Source organism: Tetrao urogallus (assembly GCF_951394365.1).
Source record: "Tetrao urogallus genome assembly, chromosome: 15".
Lineage (NCBI taxonomy): Eukaryota > Metazoa > Chordata > Aves > Galliformes > Phasianidae > Tetrao > Tetrao urogallus.
In genome coordinates this window covers 6,241,429-6,257,240 of record NC_136828.1, presented here as the reverse complement: position 1 = coordinate 6,257,240, position 15,812 = coordinate 6,241,429, and the positions used below count along the sequence as shown (strand labels likewise).

The window sequence follows — 15,812 nt, the reverse complement described above, 5'->3', positions numbered from 1 at the left end:
CAGTGAAACTGGTTTTAAGAGTGTGGCTTGTTTCTAGTGTGTAAGTACTTGAACAACTTTTTGTTTAAGTCAAGAACATTTCTTTCTTATCAAAAGAAATTGCAAGAAATAAGTAACCATATGACATGGTTAAGAACAGCCCTGTGGTGTTCTTGCTGTGATACTTAATGAGGAAGAAAAAATAAAACACGCTGTAAAGAACTTGTTTCCTTATCTTCGCGTCTTCTGGGCGTGAGACAGAAAGTAATGGTTGATAACTGGTTGTGCAGTGAGCTGAGTTCCCCCTGCTGGGGCAGGGCTGCTGCTTCCTTCCTGGCTGAGCTGGAGCACCCACAGGCACGAAGGCAGGCGTGTGACTACAGGTAAACGCAAATGGCTGAACTCCAAGAGCGTTAACTGCTCACTGGGGTGGGGCCGCCCTTTTACAAGCTTTCAGGAACACCCCAAGTACCAAGAGGACAAAAACAAATCAACTTTTGTTTGCATATAGTAAGCTGAATAACTTCTGTTGTGTGCATTTTTCCCCTGGTTCTCACAATCTTTAAAACGCTGTGGGACAAATAGCAACTCAAATGATGGTGCAGGGCTGAAGAAGCAGGGGTAAGTACTGCATTTAATTCTGGTTTGTAACATCAGAGCATCACTGAAAGTGCCTGTGGCTATTCAGCACAAATAGACTGAGGACACACACAGCCCATGTTGCTGCTTGTGCACAGTGCTACAAGCGTGAGAAAGCTTGCCCAAAAACTCAACACTACCACATGTGATTCAAGGATTTATTAAGTCATACATGCAAAACATACTGCTAATTGCATTAGCAAAAGATCAATGTAAAAACTTCACAATTTTGCAACTTTTACGTTTTGCTTTCGTGGTCGAAAGGGTGTAGTTCAACACTGTATTCCTGCCAGCTGAGGATGTACAGAACATTAGCACTAGTTTACAGAACCTCACAGACCCAAGTTACCATTACTCAATCTATGCTGCACATGGACATGGAGGTGACAACACTTGTCTGCATTAGTAATGTTACAGTGTTGGGGACATCTGGCAAATAGTGACATCTGAGAAGGTTCATAGATTATAGAGGTCTAAAATATAAGAATTGCTAGGATGTGTAAAGCTGCTTCACATGATTTGTACACCTAGTTAATAGACTAAAAGCTCCTCAGAAAGCTTAACTTACTGGGTTGGAAATAACAGAAACAGAAGAAGGCTATGCTTGATCATTCTACTTAACTAAAAAAAAAAATCTATCATCAGAAAGGTTTTAAAATACAAGCTCTATTGCTTGGTAAGAAGAGATTCTACAAGAAAAGCATTTACTACACAAGGTGTGGGAATGACTGTTCAAAACTAGCTAAATGAATGCCCTATGTGAACGTCAAAGGAATTTACCTATGAACACCAACCTCTCTTCCACTACTGCACACCTGGGGAAGCAGTCACCAATTTTAACCTTAAGTAGAGTTGACTCAATTTCAACTACTCTGGCAGTGTAGTGTAAATTGATCTGTACAGTGTCAAAATACTGTCTGGCACTATCAGTTGATCCAAGCCACTGTTTCATCACGACACAATGCTGTCAAAAGGACTAAATATACTTCAGTAAGAACAGTTTTTGTTTTTGAAATCACAGCAGCAAGAACTAGATTGCAACCAAGCCCTTACCAACGATAAAGCATTTTACACTGTGACTTGTCAGTCACTGTCAGTGACTTGGGTTCACTATACAATGCTATGCAATGACCCTGGGTTGAGAAAACATTTAATAATAAAATGCTGGACTGCAGTGTTTTGCTAATTATACGGTACTGTCACTGTGAAAAACTAGAAAGTGTTTTTGCATTTCCTAACAGAAATTAGAGTCATCTTCAAGAAGAATCTTTAAAAAACAGTTTAGTGCTTAGTGTTCGTTCCTAGCACAATACAACTTAGTTCAGCAGATAGTTTGGCAACGCTTAAGTAATTGAGCAAGAATAAGATTTTAAAAATAAGGCTTTATATAGGTTTGTCTTTTAGGATTTTGCTTTTAGTAGAATGAAAAGGAACTTTCATACTTCAAACAAATGAAACCGTGGAATTATTGATTGGTTCAAAAATTTATGGAAGAGAACTAATTTATAATAGACAAACTTGGCATTGAATGTGAATGCTCCATTGTTCTGAGCAAAGCACAGGGTTTGGAGGGGTGGGGGAGGGTGACTTTACAGCAGCAGACATTTTCTCTTCCTCTTCTTTACAGGCGGGGGGCACAGAACCGCTCGGATAGCTTCGTCAAACACTGTCTTGAGGCCTCGCTGTGTAAGTGCTGAGCATTCTAGGTATTTCACTGCACCTGTGGGAAGCAAGGGGGCAATTACAAAGCACTTCTCCACAGTTACAGAAAGCACTGCTTCTGCAGTGAACTCCACAACAAAAGCCTGGCGTTTCTGTTAATTACGCTGCAGTAGCTTCCACAAACAAAAGTTAGACCCAAGCCCCCGGTAACCCGTTGCAGCCATACCTATCTCTTTTGCCATGGCAAGGCCCTGTGGGTAGGTGATAGGAGTCAGCTTCTTCTCCTTCAGTTTTTCAATAGTGTCTTTATCATCTCTGAGATCGAGTTTGGTACCCACTAAAATGATGGGAGTGTTGGGGCAGTGGTGCCGCACCTCAGGATACCACTGCACAGAAAGCAGTAACAGTGTCAGTGTGCAGGTTCTCAGACATTACACCTGTGAAGCTCAGAGCCTTTCGTGACACTTTCAGGTGTTAAAGAACAAAAGGGGAGAACATAAGAGCTCTTCAAGACGGAATTAAAAAAAAAAAAAAAAGCATACAAGTGCAAAACAATTCTTTATTCATTCCAACAGGTATTTCCATATGCTTAGAAATGATCCCATTAAGGCTGTATCTTTTCTCCGTGCTGGAAAAACCTCGATCTGCATTTCCTCCACCCATGGCAACCACCTCTCCTTTGTGACCAAGTGCCCTAGGCTCAGATGTCCAAAGGACATGAAGCAACGTAACAGCAGCAGAGCAGGTACCTGAACGGTGACCGACTGACAGAACAGTGCTCCCAGCCTAACTGCTACATGCACTTGTTTTTCCTTCAAACCACTGTAAAATCAACAATACATTTAAATGAAATAATGCCAGCTTATATTTACCTTAGCACGGACATTTTCAAAGGAAGCAGGACTCACAAGGGAAAAGCAGATTAAGAAGACATCCTAAAAAACAAAGCGGACAGAAGTCAGCTCGGCAGATCAACCTGTGGAAAAACTGCATCACCGTGAAGAGAGGAGCACCCCCACCATCTGTACCACAACTTGCAAGGAGAGGTCGGACACAGCTGGATGCAACAATCAGAGGCAGCTTCCCTGTGGAAATCCATTCCCAGACTGCTACAAGCAGAGGCAGAGAGGTACGTGGGGAGGGAAACACGTAGATTGTAATCAAGTTTACGATCAGCTATTGCAGTAGCCAACAACCAAACTAACATCACTGCACTGCAGGTTTATTGCCCTGAATGTTCCTTCTCTCTTACTGACATTTAGAAACACTTGAGCTTCCCCACAAACACCGCAGCAGAGAAGCAAGAGACTGGCTTCTGAGCTGGGGATGGCTGCTCTTACTGACCTCTAAGCAATTTAATCCTTAAAAGACACCTAACTTCTCAGCGTAGGTTGTTATGAAGCATTACCAGCAGCACCAATTTCTGAAAAAGAATATACTATGGATGTACTCCAAAGTAATCTTAAACTGCAAAGGCAGTGTATTGCTGTGAGTGAAAAAGCAAAATCACAACATCAGCTTCCACAACAGTTACTCCCATGCTAAAGGCAGAAGAATCTGTTACTACTGTCGATTCTATCTAAGACTTTTAAGGACTTCTCTGTAACAAAACTAGGATTGAGAAGGGTATTAAAAATCTCACATCACAATACCTCTTCTCTTCCATTTCCAAACTATGAGGAAGCATAGACAGAAAAATGGGCTCCTTTTAGGGAACTTATGCATCTTGGCTTTTACTTGAAAGCAAAGATGATAAATAAGATGGTGTGAAATTATCACGCAGCAGATGTCTCTGCTAACTGCTGTACAGTACATTAAGAAAACAAAAAGCAACAGAGTCCATTACAGTCATCTACAAGCACTCCAAATAACCACACAAACTCACTCTATGCAACTAGATGAGGGCAGTTCTGCTGTATGACCCCAAATTCAATAAATACATCTCAAACAGGCCCAACTTTCTCCAGCCTTCCTCTGCACCCATACTTACTTACTCCAGCATCAGACATGCTAAAGAATTAGGAATTCAGAATGTTAGTTGATTGCACTGCATTTCAAAGTATTTTTTGTTAGGTCAGCATCTAACATCTGCATTGCTAAGCACTTGCAACCCAGTTGTTCATGCATCTCCCCCACAAGTTTCCAAAGCAGCAACCCAGAAAAAGAAAGAAACAACATCAAGTAACGTGATACTATGGCCACTACTTCTGTTTTCCAATTCTGCAAGTTTGTGGTGATTGAAGCTCTGCACACTGCAGACTCTCTCCTTTACTATCTCCAGAGATCAAACATTATTGTGACCCTGAGGACTTATTTCAAGATTTCAGGTGTCTCGCATGCTACCAATCTTAATAAACAGGAACAAGTGCTTTTTATTTGTGAGAAGTGCTTTAGTCTTAGCAAGCTGTAAAGAGATGCAGTAATGGGAGTTCTCAGATCTACAAATTAGTTCCAAGAGAAGTAGTTTGTTAAAAAAAATAGGGGCCAATTTATCACTGTCGTAAGCAAGATGAGATGACAGAACTTGGAACTGAAGTTTACTTGTGGAGTTACATACGGCAATAGGTTGATCTGTCAGACTGGAAGATATATTCTTACCATTGGTTCCTCCAACCTAATAACAGTACGAGACAGCGTTACTCCTAAAATGATGTCAGGGAAACTCTTCTCTTCACCAGCGATTGGTGCTCACAGGTATTTACAACGTGCCTCTCTGCCTCTGCTCTGTAATTCAGCACAACCTGCACCCAAACCTGGCTGCCAGGCTTCCCATACACCTGTGTCGGTCTGCACTCTCAGCTGTGACTTGGAAGAGCAAACACCATACAAAAATTCATTGCCTTTTGGTTTCTTCTCTTGAAAAGAACCAAGGTTAGCCATCTCTGTTGCTTGTTTGTTTTAAATGAGAGTTGTGTGGGTTTTGGCCTTTAAGTGCTGCTGAATATTGCCTCACTGCACAGCTGCAAGAGCTGAGAACTTCATCATGAGAAGTTCAAGACCTAAACACTCTTTCCACTTTTTGCTGTAGAAAAGCATACAAGCTGGGTAGTGACAGCATTGCAGACCTTTGTTTATCAGTTTAGTGTGCATGTACAGAAGAGATTTCCAAAAAGAATGTTTAGATGGCATGGAATTCTTTTGCAGACTGTTAGAAAGCCACAGTTATTTCAGCAGGCTGACAACACACGTGGCCTGGGGAGGAACAACATCGTCCTTTGCCATCAGCTCTTCCACACTGCTGAGTGATCTTTCAAGACACTTTTTTTCTACCCTGCAATACTTTCTGATTGAAGGTTTTAAGCAAACCTGAAGTTCTTCTAAGTATCCAAAATTAGATATATTTTAGTGAAATTTCCCATTTATTCTCTAATGACGAAAGGCAGACAGTTCTAACATTTCAGTCAGAAGTGCCTACAGCTGGCAGCTCACATCCATCTTGGTGCCAAAGGGAAAGCCTACATTTATGAGTTAGTGAGCAGTGAATTAAGGAAAACTGAATTTAATACAAGCTTACTAAAAAAAGAATTCCAGAGTTCATTAAATAAGATTCTAATTATTCAGAGGAGCAGTTATGCTGTAGAATAACTAGATTTGCATTTAATGTTATTAACACTGAATTATTAACTGTCAATGACAGTTGACAACAGCAGTAATCAATGCTGATAACACCTACAAGTTACCCCCCTTTCTTTACTGAAAGGATGCCAGCACCAGATGAACATAACTGCTCTAATCTGACCAGAAAAGCGACCTCTGCAAAGACCAACTGCAGCTGAAGTCACACTGGAAAGAAAGAGCAGATTACTTCAGCATTTTCTTTGTAAAAAGAAGAACAGCGCTCAGACAGGATTTAACCAGTTGCAAGCACTGCAAACAGAAACACGTTTGTATCGATGTTACAGCAGGAACTGCAGTAAGAAAGAAAGTAGCCATGGGGTTAAGTAGATTTGAAAACCACAACCCAGCCTCTGTCAGTACCATAAGATCTCCATTCAGGACTGCCTCTTTCACATTTAGTGCATCTGCACAGAGGCTAAACATCATCAAGTGCTTAGCAGTGACAGTGTCAGGTTGCATCATGCCTGAAAACAAAACAAGCCCCACTTTTGGCAGCCATGCTAACTTTAGTATTGATGGCTCACTGATGGGACCGCTCTACTCACTCAGGTTTTTTTGTTGTTGTTCCTCCACCCTCCCCCTTTTTGTTCCCCTCTTTTAATCAAGAATTCTGGTTAATTCTGAGACTGCAACTACATAAAGCCAACATGCATCAATGTACACAGACACCCAAGAGTGCAAATTTCAACATTTATATAGTTGTACACACAAAGATTCTTGCTACAGCAAGCTACCGTCCTTCAGCCTACGTGCAACAAGTACCTTAATAAAGTTGTAAGAAATACAGCTCCAGATGTAACATCTCTAGAACAGCTTCAAGCTGTCCATCTTCTTAGGCTTCACACAGTACTTACTGTTTGGGGGTAGGAGAGTGGGCGTAGTCTGTCATAGTCCTCTTGACCAGCTGTATCCCACAGGCCCAGATTGACCGGTTTGCCATCAACCATTACATTAGCAGAGTAGTTGTCAAAGCTAAAAAATAAAAATTAAAAGCTAGCTGCATCTGCCTGCAGTAAAATTGGGCACCTTGAGCATTTCTTCCTGCAGAGTCCTAATTAGGAAAGCTATAAGAGAGTACACTTATTGCATCTTTCTGCTCCCCAGAAAAAGTTTTTAAATACTTCAAATACCAGGAGCCAGTAGAAGTGTGATTTTAATCATTTCTGTAGACACAATTGAACGTTTTAGGGCAAACCAACTTCAGCAGGAATGCATGCATAATATAACACGAAAATTTAAGACAAAAAAAAGGGAAACAGGAGTAATTAAGACAAGAAGGCCTTAGAGTTACTAAAGTCATCCGAAACCTCTCATCAACACTTACAGAGAACAAGCGAGATAAATGCACTTTACAGAGACATCTGTTAAGGGTAGGGAAGCTGCTCGTGTATGAAAGGCCACCCAGCAGGCCCTCACAAAGGGAACTGCACTAATACTGATAGCAGCAAGTTCTTCCATGCAAGATAGAGGGAAGCACCAAAAATAGATGAGTTCCCATACCAATGCGTGAGGAGCCACTGAGCTGCAGCCAGCTCAGCACAGGACTGGCACTAACACATACACAAAAGGGGAAGGAACAGAAAAATCTCACCTGTAGTCACATAAAGCATAGACATAATTGGTTTACAAGCTGTTATTTCTGTACTAATAGCACGGTCAAACATGTTATTGTAAGAAAGAATGGTAGCTGTCAAAATGCCACTAAATACCCGTCCCAGTCGAGGCGGCCTTGTGCTCAGGTAGAGCCAAATCTACTCACTGGAGGAAGTGCTGCCACAGCCACGCTAAGGGCAGCCCGGCACACTGCCCCTGCAGCACACGCAGATGCTCAGCCAGATGTTCTGATGGCACTGAGTGGTGTGCAGGTATTTCAGGCAGCTCAGCGCGGAAGCTGGACCAGCAGTAAGCACCACTGTGCTGACAAATGTTTTTAGAATTTTATAAGTACTTACACTGTGGGTATGTATTCCCCAGGAAACGCATTGGTTGTGTAACTGATGAGTAGGCATGTCTTACCTACAGCACTGCAAAAAAGAGAAAGTTTACATGTAAAGAACATTCATCTTAAATAGCGAGCAATAATATTCCTCTTAGGGAAGAAAACTAATTACACCCAGTCACCTAAGGAACAATTGAGAGTGCCAGTAGAAACTATTGCACACAAAAAGAAGTAAGAGGCTGTAGCCCTAAGGTTACTGCTAATGGAAGCACAGCTAATATAAACATCCATTCTATTACCTTTAGTTTTATTTTATACAAATTTGAAGAAAGCTTGATGTGATTTCTCAGCATATAATTATTTTTGCCTACGTGAGAGCAATACAAATGGCAATCTCCAAAATGTTTACTGCTACTGCAAAGTGACTCCCGGCACGCATTCACCAACCACCCAAGCACCTCGCTGGCTGCCTTACAGATAAACTGCATTCCAACACTGTGGAAAGAGCTCCCAGCACCAAACCCAGCAGCTCCAAAGAGCCCCAAACCAGCAGAAGCACCGTGAGCTGCCCCAGCCCTCTGCCACAATGCCGGCAGCAAGCGCTTCACTTTCCTCCCATCCTCACATCTCACCTACACTCAGACATCAGAGGAGGGACCACACCTGAACTTCTGTTTCAGTTACAACTGAAGGATCAGAATGCTTGAAATTGGATTTTTTTTTTTTTTTTTTTTTTTTTTTTTTTTTTTTTTTTTTTTTTGATGGGCTGCAGCTTGGTTCCTATGCTGGCTTCTCATTTCAAGCGCAGTCCTTTGGTGGTGTGAGGGATTCCAGGTCACTGTGCCCACAGTTCCTTGCGGAAGACAGCACCCAAACCACCACATCCCACCCACCTGCCCTTCTCAGATGCTCCTGCCCAAACAAACAGCTTTCTCTCTGCACACTCAAAGCAAGCCACTGGGAACTTCCCAACCTTACTGTATGTACAAACCTTGCTGCTAGCAGCAGGTTGGACTCTCAGGCCTCCTGAATCGAATCTGTCACAAGCTGAAGGAAGCTTTAGTCTAGAACCACAGCTAGTATTAACAACAAAAAAATACTACCAGAAACCAAATGCTACTGCTAAAAATACCCTGTAATCCCTTCGCTTGTGCAGAAGACAAAGACAACTCACAGAAATGAGCATTAGTCATGGGCTCATAGCTCCCCTCCTGCAAACAGCTGAGGCTGTTCGTATCTGAATTTTAGCAACTACTTTACATTTGAATCATAGCATTTCTTTTCTTTCTGGAGAACCGTGGATGGCTACTTCTTATACCAAAGATCAACTTCAAAACACTATTTAAAATCATTTGACACTCTACGTTAACCAATCAGCCTTACCTAGTGACTCACAGTCTAAGGCAGGTTAAGTACCTTTGTCATAGCTGAGCCTGTAAGGAGCATGTAAGCCCAGTGCCAGTCAACCCAGGAAGGCCATGGCAACCCCTCACAACAGCACCACACACATTCAAGCCATGTAAGAGGAGCTGCTTCACTGTGCACAGTAATGCCACAGATTTTATCCTCCATGCCCATTTCTTAATTGTGCTTTTGTTCCTGAGCAGAATGTCCCACCTGCCGCTCTCTAATCACAGCACACAGTGGCAGTTTCTTGCACTGTTTTTCACACGTGCTCTGAAGAAACATGATCTGACATTCTTCTTTTCTTCTACCATATGAACCGAACGCCAGAATATTCCTCTGCTCTAGAAAAGTACAACCTGTGGATGTTTTCCTGTAGCAACATGTTTGACACACTCACACACAGAGCGGCACAGACATTTACCACACAAGAACTTCTGTGGGAGAAATCCGGGAGCAGTGTGCCACACAGCTAAGCTGGCTTAACAGCTGCCAGCAGAGGAGATCCCATGCTGTCCCCCTTGCAGGGGCACTCAGCTGACTGCTAACAAGCCACTACATGGCAGGGAAGCTCTGCACTCCCCCCTAAGGACAACCTGCTGCTCAGATCCTTGGGCTGCTTCATCCGCCACAGCGAGCTGCTGAATGCTGTCATCAAGCTATAGAGCAGGCTCTGCCAGTCTAGCCGACTAAGGACAAACAGGAAAACCCTCAAACACTGAGAGCAGCAAGGCACACACTCCTTAGGAAACTTCCTGTGGCTCCAAGCTACATGCTCATGAGCTTCCAGAACCTGTCTGGTCTGATGCTTCACTTTCCAGCGTTCATTACAGACAACATAAGCTTCCAACAAATTCATGTGGAACTTAACACTTTCAGCAGAGGCCCAAGAAGCTTTGGCTTCTTTGCTCACCCTGCTCTGAAACCGATGAGTCTGCTCTGGCCCCTAGAACAGCGCAGGGAGGTGGAGACAGGTTTCATTCCACGCTCAGAAGCGCCTGCCTGCAGCTTGTATCAGCAGCACAATCAGGCAGTCACTTAAACAAGAAGAAACACGTTCAACAACCCTGTTTCAGGCTTGCTCCATTCCAGGCTTCCTGCTTCCCTTGCCTTCTGGCTCACTGCCCACAAATCAGATATTACAGTTACCAATCTTCAAAATGAACTCCAAAATCTATCTTTGCAATGAAGTTCAACCTCTAAGTGCTTACAGCTTTTCTCTAAGCTGACCAAGGTCTGTGATAAGGAACTTAGAAAGAACTGCACTTGTTTGGCAAAGTATAAATCTTTGCACATGAAGACTAAGACACTCAGATACTTCCAAACCAAACTTAGTCATAACAAAATTTCGAGCAACTACTTAATCACAGCTCTGTCCACCCACGATTGCATCAAACGAAACTGGTAACATTTGACTGCAATTAAAAACACGGCCAACAGAAATCCAGCATTTTAATGACTTTACACTAAGTGAAGGACTTACAAACGCTGCAGTGAATTGCTTTCTGACACCCTCCAGGAACCAGTCTTTGTAAAACCACACGCGTGTTCCTGGAAACAAGGCATGCCATCCCTTTCTTACTTACACCAAGCGGTTCTGCAGAGCTCCCCACGTTACTGCTGCTGGCAGACACGTACGTGACATGCTCAGAATGCCATCAGAGGACCTGTGCCAGCATTTCCTTATCCTGCAGGCAGCAGAGCCACACAGATGCTCCACTCTCCTCCTCTCCCATGACTAAAACCCAATTGTGTGAATTTAGTTGCTGTTTGCAGCCCCAGGAATGGAGGAGGTGGCCAGCTGAAGTAATTGCTGTTTTAATTCCAAAAAATGCTGATATCTGCAAACAGGTGGCAGCCTTCTGAAAGCCACTGACATCATTCCTTTATCTCTCAGCTCTGTGAACCAGCTCCACCCCAGGTATGCTGCACGGCCCAGTTCTCCACTCACATCAAGCAGTGGACGGGACATCACCAGCACTGTCCTTGGACAGTCAGTGCCATATTTTTGCTACAGCAGAGGTTTAGATACATGCTGCTTTTCCAGATGAGCCGCTTTTCTCACTGTGACGCCCATCTCCCAAATATGCCGCTCAGCATTTCCAATACTACGCAATTTTTAATTTAAACCTTAGAAGTGCAATAACAGAAGTTCCTCCACTTGGAGTCTCTGCACTCTCCGCAGGTGGCACTGGAGAGCGGAGGAGCTCAGAACCTCGCCCTGCACTGGTAAGGAGCCCATCACCCCCTTCCTCTTGACAAGTTGTCAGATCAAGCAGCACGGCTTTAGCCAGCAAGGCCTCAAGGCGAGCAGAATTCCAAACATGGACTCTTAATTCATCTCTCTCGTTCTTACAATATTTTTACAAAGAAAATCACATCCAAAAGAGCACGAAGTCGACCATTTCTCTGGCATCTAATAATTGTTTCTCCAAAGCGCAGGACTTCCCCTACATTACACGAGATCACTTGAGATTTCGTACCACTTAACAGCTGCTATTTCAGAGTGAAAACAAAAGCTGCTAAAAATAACTTCTAGCAGTGCTATTCACAAGTGTCAGTCAGCAGCAATCCCTGCAGTTATTATCCAGGCACAGTGCTCATCATCCCTCCTGCATGTTCCTATTGCTCTGCATCTTCAACAAGCACAAGCAACAGTTGCCATTTATTTTCCTAACAATCCTCACAGTGAAGAGGAAAACAAGGGCAAAACGAAACTGCACAACCAGCATACATGCTGTGTTTTTCAGCCAAACTAGAGCTCTGAAAACTTACCAGTCAGAGCCCTAAGAACAAACAGGGCTTACGGATCAGAACCCTCCTGCTCACTTATAGATGTTAAAGGCTGCACAGGTACATCCACAGCTCTGCTTTGTTCCCCGTGGATCTCCACGGGGTACATGCATCAGCACCTAAGTTTCATGTCATACAAGCAAATCTTTAACTTGAATTGTTTTCCTGAAGCACTAAAGCTTTAGCCTTATCTAAGCCAAACATTACACATTTACGAGAATGCCTGTAATGCCTTCACTTCTGAAGCAACAACAGAGAAACACCATAAAATATTTTAAAATCCCAGCAGAGGACAATTAACAGATACCAAAACTGAGCAATCATTTCTAGATGGGATCCTAAGAGGTCTGTGTTTGTACTACAGAGGAAGGAAAGCTCACTAAATCCTGTTTTGTTTACACGTGTGTATAAGACTTGGGTAGGACTACACACTTTCATTTCCAGCACGAAGAGCAGGAAAAGCATTTGGAAAAGGAGTAGTTTACAAAGCAAGGAACAAAAAAGAACTGCTTTGCTGAGTGAATCACTGTGTAATGCATGGTCTGCACTGAGCTCTCCAGCCCAGTGGAGGAAAGAGGCTGAACTTTTTCCCCACCCAAACTTGATGCACCGCATTTATTTATGGAACTGCCACAGACATTAATTAACGTTAAAAACTGACAATAAAATAAAGCTATTTTAGTTGTTTTAAAAATCAACGCAACCAAAAAATTAGCCTGCAGTCATGCTGCCCACCATCAGTTAATTACAGGACTATGAAAAGCTCTGTCAGATGATCAAGCACTCAGTACACTCACGTTCGTACTGCTCAAAACCCTGCACAGCAAGAGCAGGCAGAAATTTGCTGCATGAGTTAAGTTTATCTTTCTAACAGCTGTCTGCTCAAGGACTCCAAGTCTTGTTGAAAAAATACAAAAGCACACACAAATAACTTGAATTTTAATCCACCACATTCAGTGACAGAGACAGCAGCAAGGCCATCCAGTGACACTTACAGCCCTCTGTCATCCGCAGAGCTTTGCTGTGACACCAATTCTGCTTGGCCTACACTGGGATTTTTGTTTCTACCAAGGGGGAAAAAAACCCGTGGAACCGCACAAGCCACGCCTTGTTCAGCCGCCCTGCACTGCTGCCCTGAGCTCTGGCATCCAGCAAGAGAGAAAGGACGCCTCTGGGTCAACGGCAACACATGGCAGAGAGCACTGAGAAGCAGCAAACACAGCTCCTTCCCCATCACAATTCCAGAGCTTATACTGAAATCCAACAGGTAAGCCTAGTGCTAGCTGACCTTAAGAAGTTGTTTCTAACTAATTTATAAGGACCATCACATTCAGAGTGCTGCAGGCATAGCAGTCATTTACAGATGAGTATGATGTTAATTAGTCGGGTTTCAATTGCTTTCTCAGCCTCTTGCAGCCAGGAACCTCACCAGACAGGAGCCATGGGAGCAGGAAAGCGCTCTGCTAACGCGTGTTTAAGGTTTGATCGGAGCGTAACAGATTTCACTTCGTTTTGCAGCAGAAGGCAGATCTAACCACACAAGTGCGTTACTTCGCCGCTCCCGCGTTAGCGGTTTCACGCGGCACGAGCCACCTCCCGCCGTTCCGCCCGCACCCGCCGTGACGCGCTGCCTCCTCCTCGGCGCGGCCCCGCACAGCCCGCAGCCCCGCAGGGCCCCGCCCGGCAGCGCGCACCCCCGCCCCGCCTCGGCCGGCACCACCCGCCGCCACGGCGCGGAGCGGGCTGTGTTCGGGCTGGGCTGGGGCCGCGTTCGGCCCGCGCTCCGCCCGCCCCTCCCGGGGCCACCATTTGCCGGCAGCGGCCGCCGCCCGGCCCGCACTCGCTCCGCTCCCCTCCCCCGCCCGCAGGCGGCCGGCGCCCCCCGCCCGTCCCCGTGCCGCCCCCGCATCCCCCCCGGAACGGCGCCCGGCCTCGCGATCCGGCGGGGCTCGGGCCCGGGCCCGACCGAGGGGATCCGCGCCGCCGCCCGCCGCGGGGCCGCACTCACCCGTCGCCCACCACCACACACTTGATGGCCTGCATCGCGGCCGCTGAGCGGGGCGGGGAGCGCCGCGCGAGAAGGCAGCCGGCGGCGGAGCGCTCCGCAGCGTGTCGCGGCCGCCTCCGCCCTGTGCCTGCGAGCGGGGACGAGGCAGCGGCCACCACCCAAGGCGGGGAGAGAGAACTGCGGGAAACAGGAAGCGGCCGCTCCGCTCACATCCGGCCGGGCTCCGTGCGGCCGCCGCCCCGCCTCCGGGCCCGCTTGGGGCGCCCCGCCCTCCCGGGAGCGGCCGCGGCGCTGCTGCTGGGGTTCCTCCGTCCGTCGGAGCGGGAGCGGCCCCGCTGCCCAGCCGGGCTCCCCGCCGCCTGCTGCTCTGCGCCGGGGCGGCCCGGGGCCGATCCCTTTTTATTTCTTGCTGTCGTTGAATCGCGCGGAGCCTTACAGAAATGCGGTGTCACGCAGCGGTGTGCCGGGACGCGCTGTGGGCGCGGGCTGCTCGCCCACCCGGCAGGCTGTGCTGCGGCTCCTGCCTGCTCTCCGTGCGCCTGAGTCCGTGGGGCAGAATCCCGCCTGGCCCCGGCTCTCTGGTGTGGAGGCCTGGCAGCCGCATCGCCTCAAACTTCTCAAACCAAACGCTCCTTTTGGACACCATTTTGGAATCTCCGCTTTCAACACTCCTAAGGCCCGTCTGCCACGAGGCTTTTGTGCACACACCGATGCACGGTACTGTAAGAAACGTGCCGATGTGGAATTAGGTTCACTGTACAGATTTACTGTGCAGATGCAACTCAAGCTAAGGACAACCTGTGGCATTCCATGTGCCTCCATGGACAGGTGCCCGTTTCCCGTCAAGCTGGTCCCTCTTGCTCCACATGCCGGCACAATGCAGAGCCAGAATGCTTCCTTCCATCGATGGATCCTCCTGCTGCCCTCCCTCCTCCTGCCATGCTGTGACATTAATTAAATCTGTCGGCAGGTTTTAGGCCGCTTCAGTACACAGCCAGCTTCTCCAGGCAGGGCAGTCTGGACCACTCATACTGGGGCTGCCAGGCTGCACAGAGCCCTGGGTTTCTTTTTTGCCCTAAGGAAACCATTTATTTCCTGCAACTGTTGAAGTAAAAGTCAAGCAGATCAGGCCCGATGATCCCAGGAGCCTTTTCCTTTCTACAGTTGCTGTTCTTCTCCTTGGCAGAGGCTGCTGGTTGGACTGACACACACATCCACCATTCTCTTTGTGTTGCCATCCATCAAAAGAAGCATGAGGAAGAGGCTCGAGCACAATCTTCTTGTGCCAAGCGACCATCAATGCACTGAAATCAACAGAGGTGCCATCCCAGGGGGTTTCCAGTGATTCATCTCTTGTTAATTTCAGAACATGTCTAAATTATTTGGAATATACAAAACAAAACCTCATCAGTGGATAGAGCATCCCATGATATTTACTCTCTTCCATTTTCCTTTGGTGAGCAAAGATAATTCTCAGATATTTCATGTCAGTGGGGAAAATATGATAACTATCACTGAAAAAATGAAAGGCTATTTTTATAAAACCTGTATGTCCACGTTCCCCCATGCAGACGGAGGCTGAAGCGATTCGTCATTCAAGCTGAATATCCTGCTCTGCCAATGACTTGGCAACCTTTCCCTACCCGGCCCCAGGAGCTCAGAGGAGAGGTGTGGGCAGTGGCACAGTGCTCCTGCTGCTCTTGGCTCATACAGCCGCGTCTGGGGCCTTTCAGATACCGCACAGAAACAGAGCAGACCTGAACGCTGTCT

General features: G+C 46.0%; 1 protein-coding gene across 2 annotated transcripts; it reads right to left on the bottom strand.

Annotated features, from left to right (window-relative positions):
- Positions 1–2,207: 2,207 nt before the first annotated feature.
- On the bottom strand, positions 2,208–14,077 carry RAC1 (Rac family small GTPase 1; the record flags this gene model as incomplete). 2 transcript variants are annotated; one of them, XM_079543027.1, is made up of 7 exons in its annotated part: positions 2,208–2,338; positions 2,507–2,666; positions 3,153–3,215; positions 4,838–4,894; positions 6,753–6,870; positions 7,851–7,922; positions 14,043–14,077. In XM_079543027.1, the coding sequence occupies 7 exons, from the start codon at positions 14,075–14,077 to the stop codon at positions 2,208–2,210; spliced, it is 636 nt and encodes a 211-aa protein (XP_079399153.1). The 2 variants fall into 2 exon arrangements, with proteins under 2 accessions (XP_079399153.1, XP_079399154.1); XM_079543028.1 differs by lacking the exon at positions 4,838–4,894.
- Between the last annotated feature and the right edge of the window lie 1,735 nt (positions 14,078–15,812).